Source organism: Sylvia atricapilla, chromosome 17 (assembly GCF_009819655.1).
Source record: "Sylvia atricapilla isolate bSylAtr1 chromosome 17, bSylAtr1.pri, whole genome shotgun sequence".
NCBI classification, from domain to species: Eukaryota; Metazoa; Chordata; class Aves; order Passeriformes; family Sylviidae; genus Sylvia; species Sylvia atricapilla.
The window spans coordinates 2,195,144-2,210,351 of NC_089156.1; the positions used below are offsets into that span (position 1 = coordinate 2,195,144).

The 15,208-nt window shown below is 42.2% G+C and overlaps 2 protein-coding genes across 2 annotated transcripts; both read left to right on the forward strand.

Moving 5' to 3' along the window:
* On the forward strand, positions 1 to 7,694 carry LOC136368812 (solute carrier family 2, facilitated glucose transporter member 11-like). The gene is made up of 12 exons (XM_066331212.1): positions 1 to 57; positions 1,026 to 1,124; positions 1,562 to 1,722; positions 3,286 to 3,410; positions 3,641 to 3,770; positions 4,345 to 4,493; positions 5,063 to 5,250; positions 5,400 to 5,510; positions 6,022 to 6,123; positions 6,265 to 6,340; positions 7,013 to 7,140; positions 7,477 to 7,694. Exons 1-12 carry the CDS (start codon positions 34 to 36, stop codon positions 7,681 to 7,683), a joined length of 1,500 nt encoding a protein of 499 aa, XP_066187309.1. The 5' UTR covers positions 1 to 33; the 3' UTR covers positions 7,684 to 7,694.
* Positions 7,695 to 10,039: 2,345 nt separating this feature from the next.
* LOC136368712 (macrophage migration inhibitory factor-like) lies at positions 10,040 to 14,886 on the forward strand. Its single transcript, XM_066331076.1, is given in 5 exon segments — positions 10,040 to 10,059; positions 10,061 to 10,145; positions 12,543 to 12,684; positions 12,687 to 12,711; positions 13,185 to 14,886. Coding segments are annotated over 5 exon segments (339 nt in total). The 3' UTR covers positions 13,252 to 14,886.
* The last annotated feature ends 322 nt before the right edge of the window (positions 14,887 to 15,208 follow it).

A 15,208-nucleotide genomic window follows, 5' to 3' on the forward strand; every position in this document is an offset into this window, starting at 1 on the left:
AGTGAGCAGCAGGCACCGGCTCGTCCATTGGAGATGGCTGCCTTCTTCTCCAACCTGGTGAGTACCTGCTCACACCTCCTCAGGCCTCTGACTTACAAAAGACAAAGATAGCATAATACCAGAGATTCAGGTTCCTTTAAAAAGTTTCAATTCCTTTGTTACAGAGACCATCTTTCCTTTCTGTGTTAAAGCATCACAAAGAGTAATGGCCTTGGAGCCATGAAGACCCTGTTGCATTGTCTTTTCTATGCAACAAGATAATATGAAGTAATGAAATGACATGAAATGAAATGACATGACGAAATGAAATGAAATGAAATGAAATGAAATGAAATGAAATGAAATGAAATGAAATGAAATGAAATGAAATGAAATTAACAGCTCTGGCTCTTCCAGCATTGACTATGATACCTTACTTTGTCTTCTAAATCACTGAAAACAATACTAAATATTAAACACTATGATTACTTCCCAAAAGAATGAATATGGTAATGGTACAGCAAAAGGCCCAGAAATCATGACATAAAGTTTTAAATGAATTACTTACTTCACTTCATCAAAGGGTAATTAATATAATCCATCAAGAGTTTCTATAATCTTAAAAAGGGAAGAAGTGATATGTCTCATCACACACTATGGTTTGGTGTACATTGGGTTGCTGTCAGTTGCAGACAGGGAATAGAATTCCCTTTTCCCCACGTCCAGGACTGCCACCTTCATCCAGCCAACCTGTCAGATGTTGCCAGCACACAGTGAGGGTTGTACTAGAGGAGCATCTTTTCAAACTCCTTTTCCTTCTTGCAACAGAGTGATGGATTATCACCCTTACACCAGTATTGTTTGCTCTGGCAGTGTGGCTGATGGTTAGACTTTGGCAGCAGATTAGAGGGATTTTGAAAAATGTTTAAATTTGAAAGGATCTGAAGTGGACAAAGAGGAAGGACCAGTGTAGCTACAAAGTCTCTGGCCTTGCACAAAACTAGAGTAGTGAGAAGCTGATAGAGCATTTTATTTTTGCTTTGCAGGTTCAGTTCCAAGGACTACTTCAAATGATCTTAGTGCTGGGAATTGGTGGTAGCTTCCCATATGGATTCCATATTTCTGTCATCAACTATCCTTCTGTGGTAAGTAGCAATCTCTCTGGGGCTGAAAACACAAAGGTGAGAGCCTGAGCCCCCTGTTCTCCCATAAATCCCAAATTTACTGAGAACTCAGCTGATATGTCTAGGCCTTTTCTTTGGCTAAGGGTAACATCATATGTGTAGAGAACTTTTCCTCCTTTAAGGACCTGGATGGCAGTTCCTGTTTTAGATAAGCTCTTGCCATGTATTGTAAAAGCCTCCAAAGGAGAGCACACAATGAGCGCTCACCTGCTCACCAGGAACCTTCCTGACTGATACAGGCTTGAAGAATTTGCAGTGTCATCTCAATGAACTTGTTTTACTATAAAAGCCTCAAAATATATCTAATATGAGAACCACAGGCTTGACCTGAAGTACAACAGCCAAATGTGAAGGGATCTCATACTCATTATCCAGGCAAATCTCTTTTTATTTTTCAGCACATCAGGAAGTTTATTAATGAAACCTGGATAGATCGACATGGCTCTCCCCTCCACCCTGAGACAATCATGCTGCTGTGGTCCTTCATTGTGTCTGTTTATGGGATAGGAGGATTCCTGGGAAGCCTCTGCTGTGGCTACCTGACTACAAAATACAGGAAGTAAGTGCCTTTTGTAACAGCTCAGCAGTCAGAAAGTACAGGGAAATACCAAGGTGGACAAATAAGTCCCTTTTTTTTTTGGTTGAAGCAGCCCTGTTGAAGAAAACTGATTTAGTTTCCTGGCACATCCACTTTTTCCAAGCACCCTTCTGTCCTATTTATCTGCCCTCCCCAGGGAACCGTGTTCAGTGAGGGCTGCAGCCATACCACATCAGCAGGTCAGTGCCTCTGGGAGCAGTGGCACAGGATCACATTCTCTTCAAGGTTCCCTATCACTCTCATAAAGGTCTCTCAATCTTTACAAACTCCAATAAAGGAGCTCTGTGTCTTGTGTTGTAGCACATTTTATGCAGTTACTCAAACACCTGGAAAATATCCTTATGTGACAAAGAAGAGTCAGACTTCCATTGAAATACACTCATTTTGGGGTGGTGACATTACATTAAATATTCAGATCTACTCTAGTGAAAATATGGAGAGAGGAGAAAAAAAATTGCTTGTAATTTCACTTTAAAGATATAATCAGCACCAAAACAAATGTCCAAGAGACGTCTCTGTTCTTGGCTATCCATTTTACTGGAATTCCAAACTATCTTTGCCACTGGATGGATGGTGGCAAAGTAGAAGGAAGGACTCCTCACCAGTCTGGTCTGTTCTTGGTGCCTTGTGTATAACACCACTAATTTCATTTGCAGAGAAATTGGCAAACATATCTTCTTGGTGTGACCCACTTAAAGATCTGCTCCACAACACACTGATCCAGGGGCCCCTCATTTGGGTCTCAACAAACCATCTTAACCTGCCTGCAATTCTGTTCTTTCCTAACAGGTAAGTGCCCCCAAGAAATTTCTTGTGGGACACTGCCTCATCCCACACGCTGAGAGTCTCCTGAGACTGGAAACAAGATCATGTGCCTCTCCCATGGGTTATTTAACATGTGGCAGCTAATTGCTGAATCGCAGCCTAAACACAGAGTCCCTGTGATCCTTAATGTGTGCAAGGGAGCTCTTGTCTAACAAGTGTCACAGCAAAACATCTGAGTGCAAAAGACTTTGAGACACCAGAGTGGTGTGGCCTGTGATTCTCACAGAGTAACTTTTGAGATGAAATATGCCTCTAAAAGACTCTGTCTGCCATCTCAGATCACGCATTTAGCCAAGAGTGTCCTTAGTATGAGCAAATCTGGAATGAGACCTGTGGACTCAGACTGTTTCTGGGGAATAACCCGACATTTTATAAAGACTTACAGCCATCTAAAAAATCTTGGTGACAAACTGGGCCAATGCTTCAATCTTTTTCCCTACTTGTACTGTGGAAATGGTGACAAAGGGTTCCAACTGTTTAAATTCTAACCTAAAAAAATTTATTAATTCAAATCTAACAGATCCTCAAATTTTAAAGGACCATTTTTGACTATTCTAAGTCGAAATTATTTCAGCCATTCCTCAAAACAGTATGAATGGCCATACCATGTTTCCTGTCACAGCAAGAGTAGTCAAAAGAGTACAAGAGATTCTCATTTCACACTAAATTCTCAAGGTCTTTTTTTTTTTTTTTCCCCAGGAAAAAGTGCCAAATGTTCACCAACCTGATCATGTTGGTAGCTGCACTTTTCATGGCCCTCAGTAAAACAGCCAAATCCTTCGAGATGATTCTGGTTGGGCGTTTCCTCTATGGCATTGGCTCAGGTATGTCACCATGGCCTGCAGGACTTGCTGTCCTGGGGTTGTCTCTACAGCCATCCTTGAAGAATGGTTTTTAAAGCAAATACACCAGGCACTCAATAAAAGTGAAAGATACCATCTCCTCTGCAAGAAATTGTAATCTAAATACAATGGAAACAATATAAGAGACAATGGTCAAAAAGTTAAGCTTTTCTAAATATTTTAACTGTTATTTATTCTCTTATGTGTTCAAGGTTTTTCTCTCAATATACATCCTCAGTATGTAGGAGAGATTTCACCCAAGAAGTTGCGTGGGTTTACCAACTCCACTGTTGCTGTTTTTCTGACCCTGGGAAAACTCATGGGACAGGTTGTTGGACTACGGTAAATTCTCCAATTTTCTATCAGGTTACACTAAAGGTAGAAATGTTTCTATAACTTTACCCTCTCACCTAGTCACTGACCGAGAAACACTCTCCTCCTCCCCAAAATACGCCTTAGTTTATGCCAGAAGAAAAATATTGATGGTATTTGAGAGAAATATAATTTGAAATATAGAAGGCAGGAAAATACTTACTCATCATCTGATTTCTTCTTGTTTCCGCACTCTTTCTACTATATTTCCCCTTCAAAATTCAGTGTATTTACATGAAAAGTCTTAGCAAGATGTTTTGCTCTTGTGGCCAAGCAGTGTTCAAATGAGTCTCATCAGCTCTCTAGACATTGTACTGGGTTCCATTGATATTCAGAAAGATTTTCAAAATATCAACTAATTCCTTTAAAATAAATTGTCAGAAATAAAACCAGCCAAATTTGTGAAAATTTGCCAAATTAAAATTCCAGGGTTAACTCCAGTGAACCCTTGAATGGAATCTGAGCAATCTTTATCACTCAGAAAAACTTCCTGAACATTCATTCCATTGTTTCAGCATAATTTTGTTTCACATACACTTTCCAGGGAGATTTTAGGAAGCGAAGCTTTGTGGCCATGGTTGTTAGCATCTAGTGGACTTTCAGCATTGGTTCAACTGGTTACCCTCCCATTTTTCCCTGATTCACCATCCTACCTCCTGATACAGAAGGGTAATGAGGAAGCCTGCAGGAAAGGTAGAGTGTCTGCTTTCCTCACTTACTTCCCTTCAAATGCTCTGTCACGGTGAGAGGCTCTGCAGAGGACGAGGCAGGGCAGAGCTGTGCTGCACAGGGCAGGGCCGTGGAGCACAGGCAGTTTCACTGACAACAGCTGAAGGAGCCACGGCAATGTCTGTATCACCCTGGGCTCACTCAGCCTCATGCAGTCCGTGAAGACGAGAAACACAGATGTAGATCAGCATGTCTGACATTCCCCACCCTGGTGGGCACTGCTTTATTTTGTTAAAGGAAATGGTTTAGGCAGCTAAACCATTATTATTTTATATTATTAAAAAAAACCAACAAAAACTACTAAAATGTTTATTTTGTTTACAGTTAAGTAAACTCCACATTAGAAAGCTGTGCTATACTGACAACCAGACAGGCCAAATCCTTCCAATTGCCCACTGCCCCTGCAGCAACCAAATGGCAGAAGCAGCACCAGCACCTCCTCCAATGAACAGGCAGCCTAAAGGGTTTAATGCAACCACTCCTGCTGGAGCTATCCTGGTGGGATAATCCACTTCCCTCTTTCTCCCCTACAGCCATCAGGAAGCTCTGGGGGGAAGGAGACCACCAAGCAGAAATTGATGACATTATGAAGGAGAAGGGTGCAATGACCAGCACGAAAACCTTGCGTGTCCTTGAAGTAATAAAGGAGCGATCTTTGCGCTGGCAGCTTTACATTTTGATGACTGTCATGACCACGTTGCAGCTCTGTGGAATCAATGCAGTTGAGTGATCTCTTTATGCCCAGGACAAGAGACAATGCTAGGCAGCATTACAAACCTCTCAAAGTCAATGCTATTAAGACAGATTAGATTTCTATCTCGAATGCAACACTTGTTTTTCACAGGTTAATTTCCGCTTTGCATTTTTCAGATCTACTTCTATTCTTTTGAAGTATTCCACACAGCCAAGTTTGAAGAATACCTTATCCCATACGTGTCCCTGGGAGTTGGGTTGTGTGAGTGCTTATCCTCCATATTATGTGTAAGTCTTTTCAGATTTGAGCTTGAAGGAAAATTTTAATGTGGTCAACAACTGTGCCTTTCCTTTCTTATAACTGGGCTCAGGGAAATTTTGCATAACCTAAGCCACATCTTCCTGCTTCTGCAAAACCACAGGCATGAAACAAAGAAGTTTTTTTTTCCCCAAGTATTTGCAGGAGTGTGTATCTTTAGACTTACTTTTTTCTACAAAATAATAATTTTCTGATGTTCTGGATTAGATGTGTGTATGTGTGTGTGCACAATTTGACATATGACAGCATGCAAGAGAGGAGACTCTAATTACAGCTTAGCATTGACTGATAAACACAGGATAATTAATAATGAATTAGTTTTGAAGAAACTAATCAAATTCATTAAGAACTAAGAGACTGTCAAATCATACTGATTTATGGCTATTATTTAGACAAGTCTTCTGCACAGAACACATGGAGAGAGGAGGAATTATTTCCTTTGAGAACTGGGGTTAGTGATCCATGTTTTCTGCTTCCCAGAGCACCCTCATAGACCGGTTTGGGCGGAAGGTGCTGCTCTGGGGTGGATACTCCCTGATGTGCTCTGTGCTGGCGCTGCTCACCATGACCCTGTCACTGCAGGTAAAGAGGCCCCTTCCCCAGCCCACCTTTCTGCTCTTAACTTGCAGGAGATGCATAAAAACTGCAGCCAGTGGCAGGAAATACAGAGCTCTATTCTGTCGTGTGTCTAATGGTTTGATATCACTGCTTTCTCACTTTTAGCATCGTTTTTTCTGGATGCATTACTTCAGTGTTATCTTGATCTTTCTGTTCGTTGTCTTCTATGGAACTGGACCATGTGAGTACATCTGTGGTTATGCTGGGAGAAAATTTGGTACTGTATTAGTTGGCAACACAACTGGCAGAGGGAGAACAGGCTAGTGCCTTGCTAAAAAGTTCTGGAAATTAAGGAGGGAAGAGCAGACAGGTACAAGAAGGAGACAGGAAAAGGATAGAGACACGTAAAATTTTATTGCTGATCACGTGATCTAAATAATTTGAACTGTATCATCTTCTCCAGAGGGTGCGAGATAGAAATTTCAAAGCAATTTCTAAATCAATCAGCTAAAAACAGGATTCTAGGCATTGCCAGGTGTGTCATAGTAATCATCTTCAATAACTTAACAAGTTAATCTTATGCCTACCAACATGCTCCAGGTGGAAGTGGCCACAGGAGCCAAAAAAGAGGCTGGTTTTATAAACCACTGCAGCAGCAAAAACAACCACTGCAATATGGAACTGCACAGACCCACTGATACCAGAAAAAGGATTCCAGTGCATACAAGAGGAACCTAAATTAACTGCTGGATTCCATTTCTGGAATCAAGGTCTTTCACCCTCATAGCAGAGGTCACCTGTCAACAGGTCACCTATTCTGCTGTCTGTCACCTCTGCCACTGCCACTGGGAGGAGTTTCAGCAGAAGCAAGGAAACAAATAAATCTGGTGTGTGTTTGGCTTTTCTTTTTCAGCTGGAGCCACCATATCTGTGATGGTTGAAATCTTCAGCCAGTCATACAGACCATCAGCCTTTCTGATTGTTGGCTGCATCAACTGGATGGGACTGTTCGTACTTGGGATGATTTTTCCAGTAATTGTTGTAAGTGACTCTCACAGGATCCCACTTTCCAGGCTAATCTATTTCCAAATGCTGGCAAGGGGAAAAACAACAGCAATAAATTGCAATGACATACAAAGCTTAGTGAACTGTCCAAACACCAAACCTGCTCAGAAATTCCCCAGGCTTCTCAAGGAGCAGCAAATGGACTCAGGTCAGACATGGCTAGTGGAAACTCCTGGTTTGACACCTGTCCTGGATTGTCTATTGAGCACACCTTTGAATTTGAACTTCTAAGACACAGGCTTGCACTAAAGGGCAGGGAAATATAAATGAGTTTCATATTTTCTTTACATTGTCTTGCATTTCTGCTTGCAGGATAACCTTGGACCCTTCTGCTTCCTTATCTTTTTGGGTATCCTTGCTTTATCAGCAATTTTCATTTACCTGTATCTTCCGGAGACAAAAGGAAAGTCAATCATGGAAATAAAAGCAGAATTCAACAAGCTGAACTTTGGGAAAAGAGAAACCTCTGTCACTGAAAATAACTTCCCTAAGGAACACTTGCCTTGCACCAAGCTCTGAATGTTCAGAAAAAAAAATTTGCATCTCTTAAAAAAGGAAATAATGTTGCAATAGAACGAAAAAGGAAACATTAAAAACAGACTGCAAGCTCTTCTGTCTCATTTATTTTTTCTTTTTTTAAGATAGATATGAAACTCATTATTCTAGAGTAACACTAAGTACCTCATAAGCAGGAACCTGCAGGCAAACAGCTCAGAGAAGAGTATCAGAAATACAAAAGAACAAGTGAAATATTTTAAGAAGACAAACCAAGGGAAAGAATGATTAAGAAAGCTCAATGGCCAGCAGTCATGAGGCTGGGGAAACACAGAAGTCCAAAATGTTTGGCTGACAGGCATACAGAGGAAAAGCTAAATACATGGTTTAGGGTGACCCAAGCAGATACGGATTAAAAACTTAACACCTCAGATTCAGAAAACAGGTTTCAGCATGATGAAAGATAAATGTACTGAAAGTGAAATTTGCTGTGCAGCAGTCCTGGAGATGCAATGGAAATTTCAGTGGAAAACATCCTGGTAGCCCTAGGCAGGGAGAAGGACCTGCTAAACTGAGATATTCTTGCAGGCAAAAGAAATAAAATGGCTGCTATAAAATAAAGCAGACTCTGGAGAGCATCTCTGGTGTCTAAGGAATTGATTTTCCACCTGGTGCATCAGCTTCTGGGAATTACATCAGATGTTTTCACAGAAGAAAGAGTTTGTTTTGGAAGTGGTTTTCTTGTTATGTAAGCAAGCTGGGAATAACGACTGATTATTGTACCCAGCAGTAAAAATAGGTTGTGAAGATCATTGGAAATAGTCTAAGTTTTTCCAAGTGACCAATAACAAGTATAGGATGACTTGTAACTAAACAGTTTGGATCGTACCACCTGCTTTCCTCGAACCACTGAAGAAAAAAATCAATATTATAAACTATATCTCCTCTCCTTACAGATGGAGGCGTCACTTGGGTTTTGTTTTTAACACTTTGGCTTAGGAAATATACCCTGAAAAAGCTTTTTGTAAAGCAGATTTTATTTCTGGGGTTTTTTTAGGGTTTTCATTATTTTCAGAATGCATACAGGAAACACAATCCACAAACGTGGGCTGTAAATGAACACTGACACAGTAATTTCGTCTGCTGACTTTTCGTTTGCTGACTTTTTACAGCAAGGGTGCTACAGTGAAGGAACTAACTTAAAATCAACACACACCACACAATCATAGAATGGATTGGGTTGGAAGGGACCTTAAAGATCACCCAGTTCCACCCCCCTGCCATGGGCAGGGATGCCACCATTTAGGTCAGGTGGCTCAGGGCCCAGTCAACCTGACCTTGAACAAAATCAGCTTCAGCACGTTCATACACAAGTTTTCACCATTAAAAAGTATTTGCTTCAATTGCACCATTTAGTGCAAGCTATAGGGAGCCCTCCCTCTTTTCTGCTGCCTGGAGAAAATGGAGTAGAAAAGCTCTTAACTCAGAAACTACTGGGCATAAAGACACCCATCACTTTTAACATGGAGAGATCATCAAGCCATTTATTTTATCCCCATCAGCATTTGCAACCTGCTTTCCCCACACAGGTCACTGTGAACATCCCCTACCAAAAGCCATATGATCCCTCTAAATCACTTCTCTCATGTAAGGCTCCTCTCTGCAGCAGTGAGACTGATCCCAGTCTTGCCACACACTCCCTCCACTCTGAATAAAAGCTGCTCGTGTCAGAAAGCCTGTGGATTTCCTATCTCTCAGGAGTTATGACTGCTATGGAACTATTTGCACAACAAAGGAACAAGTTGAAAAAAAGCCTTGTCTGAGCATGTAGAATCCATCACCACAACGGAAAACCAAGACCCTGATTTTAAGGCATCTTTGTCATGACTTAGTCATGGTTCAGGAAAGGTCTGCACAACATGTGTCACTGTGGGGGTTTTGTTATGGTCTATTCCACAAAGAGAGTTTAGGACTTCACAATTAAATCATTCATTCAATTTTTTTTAAAAATTACTAGACTTGCATAAAGAGGTGCATTACAACCTACACTCAGTCTCTGAAGCACTTGCTTTTTCACTGGTGTCACGATTGGACTGTATCCAAAACTGAGGTGTGATTTTGGGTGCTTTGGTTTCCAGACTGTAGGAGCCAGGTTCCTTCACAGGCCAGTGCATTATTGGCTGTCTGCAGATGGCACATCCAGCCTCACCTCTCCTGAGACACTCCCACCCCTCTCAATGCACCTGCTGCAGGTGTCACTGACTCTTTAGAGGCTGCTGAGGTCCTTACTGGCACAGTGGGCTGAGCCAGCTTGTGGCTGAGTTAGAAATAAAGCTGAGAACGAGGTGAGCTGAGAAAAAAACCTGCTTGTGATCCAAAGATGCCTAAATTCATTGTTAACAAATATAAACAAGGATAAAGTTCCAGAATGTTTTGCAGGGGAGCTCACCCAACAATTATCAAAAGCATTGGGCAAACCAGCACAGGTAAGTCCATTTGCTGAAATGTTTTCCATCTTTAGTCAGCTTTGCCTATGCAATGAGCTGTTTCTTAGTGATAGCCTTGATAAATTAATTTAGCTAATGACTCGGAGTATTTGCAGTCTTTTCTCTGGGAGAATATCAAATACTTGCTCACTGTAACTTAGTTTTATTGAGGTTTCAAAACCCTGGAGTATTCCAACTAGCTTTGTGTAGGATGATATTGGATGTAGTTATCTTTGCGTGTGAAGACACTGGATGTATGTGGGTACGTGTCCACAGCTACCTGTGAATACCTCTCAAACATTTGCCTGACTGAAAAGCAAACCTCACCCTCCACTTCCTTGCTGAGTGCTGTTGAATAAGTGCCTGCTATTTGCCACCAAATTGCCTGTAGCCTAGTGGTTACAGTTGAAGTAAAAAAAATTATTTATTCAGCTTGCTTGGACATCTGGCAAAAATATCTGTGTGTCATCCTGCTATTTGTAGTCAATATACCAGAGTAAAAGCTGCCTGCTGGTTTCACTACCAAACTGGAGGGGTTTTACCTGCTAAAACATATGGCAATATGCTACTGAGGTGAAGTCCTGAAATACTGGTATTGAGGGTCATATAAGGATTTATAGGGTTATTATTTTCTTAATACTGACTGGTCACTAGTCACTGTATCAGCTGCTTACTCAAGATTGTTGAATATGAAAAACTGAAAGAAAACTTCTCTACAGAGCTGTAAATTTCATAACATGAGCTGGACCTCAGTTGCTGTAGCAGCAGTAACTTCAGTGGACTGGCTATGGATCTGTAGCCACTTCTTCAAATACCTTTTCTGCATATTTACAAGCCCATCTTTAGAAAATGTCTATTTTGCTTTGGGAGTGATGCTTTGAAACTGTAGAAAGAATGAAGTCATACGGAAAGGGCTCTGAGGGCTCCCCAGCAAACCTTTCTCTATGCACTGGGACACCTGAACACTTAAATTCTTATTTATGTGTTCTAAATTGATGTGTTCTATCTCTCTTTTTAAAAAAGCGGATTTTTATCAGTCTAGCAAACAAGTACTTGCTGTGGGGGGATCAAGGGGTGTGTCTTGCATAACAGCTTCTGAATATAAAGCTAGAGGCCAGTGCTGGGATGCAGCTGGAACAGGTTTGTGCAGCTGTGTGGAAGGGATATGTAATGGGACTTAGAAATATACAGGGAATAACAAAGAGATTTTTCTGAAGAGGACATAGAAGCTCTTCGTGACAAAGGAGGCAATAGGAAAGGGAGAGTCTCTTAGTTATAACACAGAAAGAAGGAAAAGATTAGGATGAGCTGGAATGCAGAACTTTCCTCTCACAGGAAACTGTACCATTTGGGAAAAATAAGGATTTTTAATCAAATAGGGTTTCTTTCCTACTGGAAGAACTGTTCCAAATATTTTCAAACTGCTCTAAGAGGAAAATAATGCTGATTAATACTTCAACTCGATTTTTCTTTTAACAGTGACAACCTGCTTCCTGGGTAGATGTTAAAGGCATGGATGTACCTACACTTGGCATAAAGTCGAGAGCACATGGTGTCCAGACAGGGGAGAACAGGGCCAAGCAAGTGGTTCCTCAGCAGGATCTCCTTGGCTTATCCTGTCCTGCTGTGGTCTGATGCACCTTACACCCAAACAAACCGTAAATGATGGCCAAGACTAATTACCCAGACAACTCCTGGTACTCAGGCCAGCTTGTTTTACCAAGAGGGTTAATTGCTGCTGAGTTCCAGTGATGCACTGCTAATAAACGTGGGTAAGAACAGCACAGGACCAGATGAATGCCAGAGGAACTGATCCCCAGATTCCCCAGGGTGTGGATCTGACACTGTGTATTAGCAGCAGGGAAAATCGCAGGCTGGTCATTAATATTAACATAGATACTTTTTTCTGTTTTTCCTCATATCAAGAACAAAAGCAGGATTAGGCTGTATTTTGTTTAATGAGGGGGATGTTGATTTAGGCCTCTGCTGTGTCAGTTCACATTTACCTCAGCAGGAAAGACTGCAGCAGGAGCCAGTGAGGTGCAAAATCTCTCTGGAACGCAATGCAGCAGCAGTACCATAGCACACCCCCTTGCCCCTGACCTTCCCACACAGGCAGGGAGAGCCTGTGGCTTGGAGGAGGTGCTGGAGCTCCTGGAGCAGCTGGACAAGGAAGCCTAAAAACTATGGAGTCTTTGTACAGGCCTTTGACACAGCAGTGGATATCCTGGAGTAGAATGCAAATCCAGACAGTAAGATGTCAACAAATGAAAGCCTTGCGTATGAAAAACATGTGCTTATTTTCACTGCAGTTTGAGTACACAAATGCCTTCCTGGATTTTCAAAACTTTTCTTCATACAGCAAAGAAAATAACACTCATTTTCTTCTTCCAACAGTATCTAGCAATACAGATCTCTCCTGATCATGTGATGTCTTTTGGTGGCTCCACAGACCCTTGTGCTATGTGCTTTCTCTACAGCATTGGAAAGATAGAGGAGCAGGAGAACAAGGTCTGCTCCAAACTGCTTTGTGACCTGCTGACCAGCTGAAAATACCATCTGACAGGTGAACTCATATGGCAACTTGTCTGACATGACTTTCCACAGACTGTTAAAACTATTCATCCCAGGCTGGTCCTTTGGTGTTCTCTATTAATGTGCTAATTGAAGAGGTTGAATGCCAAGTCAGCTGAGCAACTCCCCAGCTAAAAAGAAAAAAGGAGCCATTGCATGAGCTGCAATGCTGATGTCCCAAAGCTGCAGTATTCCTTGGCTAAAATGATGTAGGTTCAGGCACTGCAGATATATGTACCCACAGATATCATGTGCAAAAGACCAGGTACAGACACAATACTTTGATCACTAGAACTCCAGAATACAAGCAGATGAGGCATTAAAAGGGGCAGGAGGAAGGGAGTGTGAGGCCTGAGAAGGATAAAGCCCCAGGGGACAGTGGCTATGTGTGCTGGTGCAGGAGCACCCTGAGCAGCCTGCAGCACTCTGCTCCCAGCTGTTAACGGTGCCTGTCTTTCCTTCCAGAACCTACACCAGCTTCTTTGCCATCAGCCCTGCCAATGTTGGCTGGAATAACTCCACCTTTGCTTGAGGTGCCCTGGGGAAACCACAGCTTATTCCTGAACCCTCCCCGTGGTTTGAGAACTGCAGTTCTAGTCACCTTCTGGCAACTGCCAAATGCAAAAGGCATTGATATCTTTAGTTGCTCTTACCCACTGCTGTTTAACATCTTGCCTGCTGCTTAAACAAAAATGCAGCAGAAGCTTTATGACTGGGACCTTCTTGTTACTCTGGGAAGGCCTGTAATTGAGTTGGAGGGTGCCTTCATAAAATACTCTTAACAGAAGCTTTTCTTCTTAAAAATGTTTACTCATATATGAAAATGAACATTCCTTTTGCCTTTGTCCTGTCCATGCTCGAGCCAAATTCCAAAAAGAGATAAATGTATCTTGACCTGATTTCAAAATATATTTAAGTTAATAGATGTGGCTACAAATGTTGCAGAAGGACCTCCCTTCAGAAGGAGAAAAGACATGGTTACTTCTTATTTAAAAGGGATGGATTGCAGCCCAGGTCCTCTTTAGGCCTAACACTACAGGGATATCTAGCTGAGCAGCAGAAAAACTTGTGCTGTGAGTCTCCAGGGCTCAGCATAGGCAGGGAGTGAGTGGAAAAAACCACTATTCGCTGCTGTGCCCTCCCCTTTTCATCCATTGAACAATTTGTAGTGACAGCGAAGATTAGAGCACAGCTGAGAATGAGGCAGAGGCACAGCAAGCCACAGTGCGCCATTCCTAGGGACTGAAGTGGTGAATTAATTATGAAAGGAAGATTTGCATACAAATATTTATTATTTAAGCCCTTGGTCAGATAAGATCATTTGCTTCCAAAGTAAAATAAAAGACTGAGTAGAGACGTTTCCTGAAATTCTATAGTTAAGTGTGTTGTGAGTTTTTTCTGGAAGAGCAAACCTTATCACACCCCTGTTCTGAACTCCATTGTAACATCCCATTGTGTCCCTACCACAGCTTTGCTGGTGCAGCCACAGACTTTAAGCACAGACCTGCAACTCAAACAACAAAAATGCTTTGTTGGGATAAGAGATGGAAGCTGCTTTGGTGAAAGCTCCTTTCTTAGTCAGGGAGGCAAAAGGGAATGAAATTGCAGATATCTCTCCATTGTGTGGCAGCACTGCCCCTCTGGGCCTGCCAGGGCAAGCACTCCATGGCGACATTGCCCTCAAGCTTTTCTCCCTGCACAGGTACAATTCCCCCCCACCTCCACGCAACAAACCTGGGAAGCAGGAAGGTGAGAGGAATAAGTGGGACTATGCAATGGCAGGGAGCTGAGGATATCAAAGTGAGGAAGCTTAATCAGTTCTTAGTCGCTGTTCTTAAGCGCTGTTAATCACTAGAAAAGGAAGTGCTCCAGTTCTCAGCATTATAACCCGTGTCACTCCAATGCATTCCCGTATGGCACCGTCCCTTACTCCTCGTTCAGGGCTCTGAGTGTTCACATATGTAACATGTACATCTAGACAAGCTTTCTAGCAGCAGCAGTGAAGGATTGCTGCGTGTGAAATGTCTGGGTGGAGAGGGCTCCGGGCCTGATGCTCTTCAGCCTTCCTGTGAGTCATTTCGTGCAGCAGAGCAGCGCTGCCGCCGTCGGGGCAGGCAAGAGTCAGGCTGAGAACCGTGCCCTGGCAGCCTACGTGCATCACATCACACAGCCCGGCATACGGCTCAGCCCTGCTGCCTCTCACCTCCCAACAGGCACGCACCAGTTCGTTCCTAAGCCAAACGAAACCCACTTCTGCCTTTTTTCAGTAGAAAAATATGACGTGGAAATGGGGACTCTGAGGACCAATAGATAGTTCTTAATTTGATTGAAATAGAGGATCATTAATATGGCAGCAAAGCAGACGTTTCTACTTACACCGCGCTGAAGCTGCGCACATAGTTAAAGTGAAACCGCTACAAATGTTACTTTATTTTGAAAAAAAAATAAAATCTCGGAGCCAGGGCAAGTATCTCTTTTTGCAATTGCCG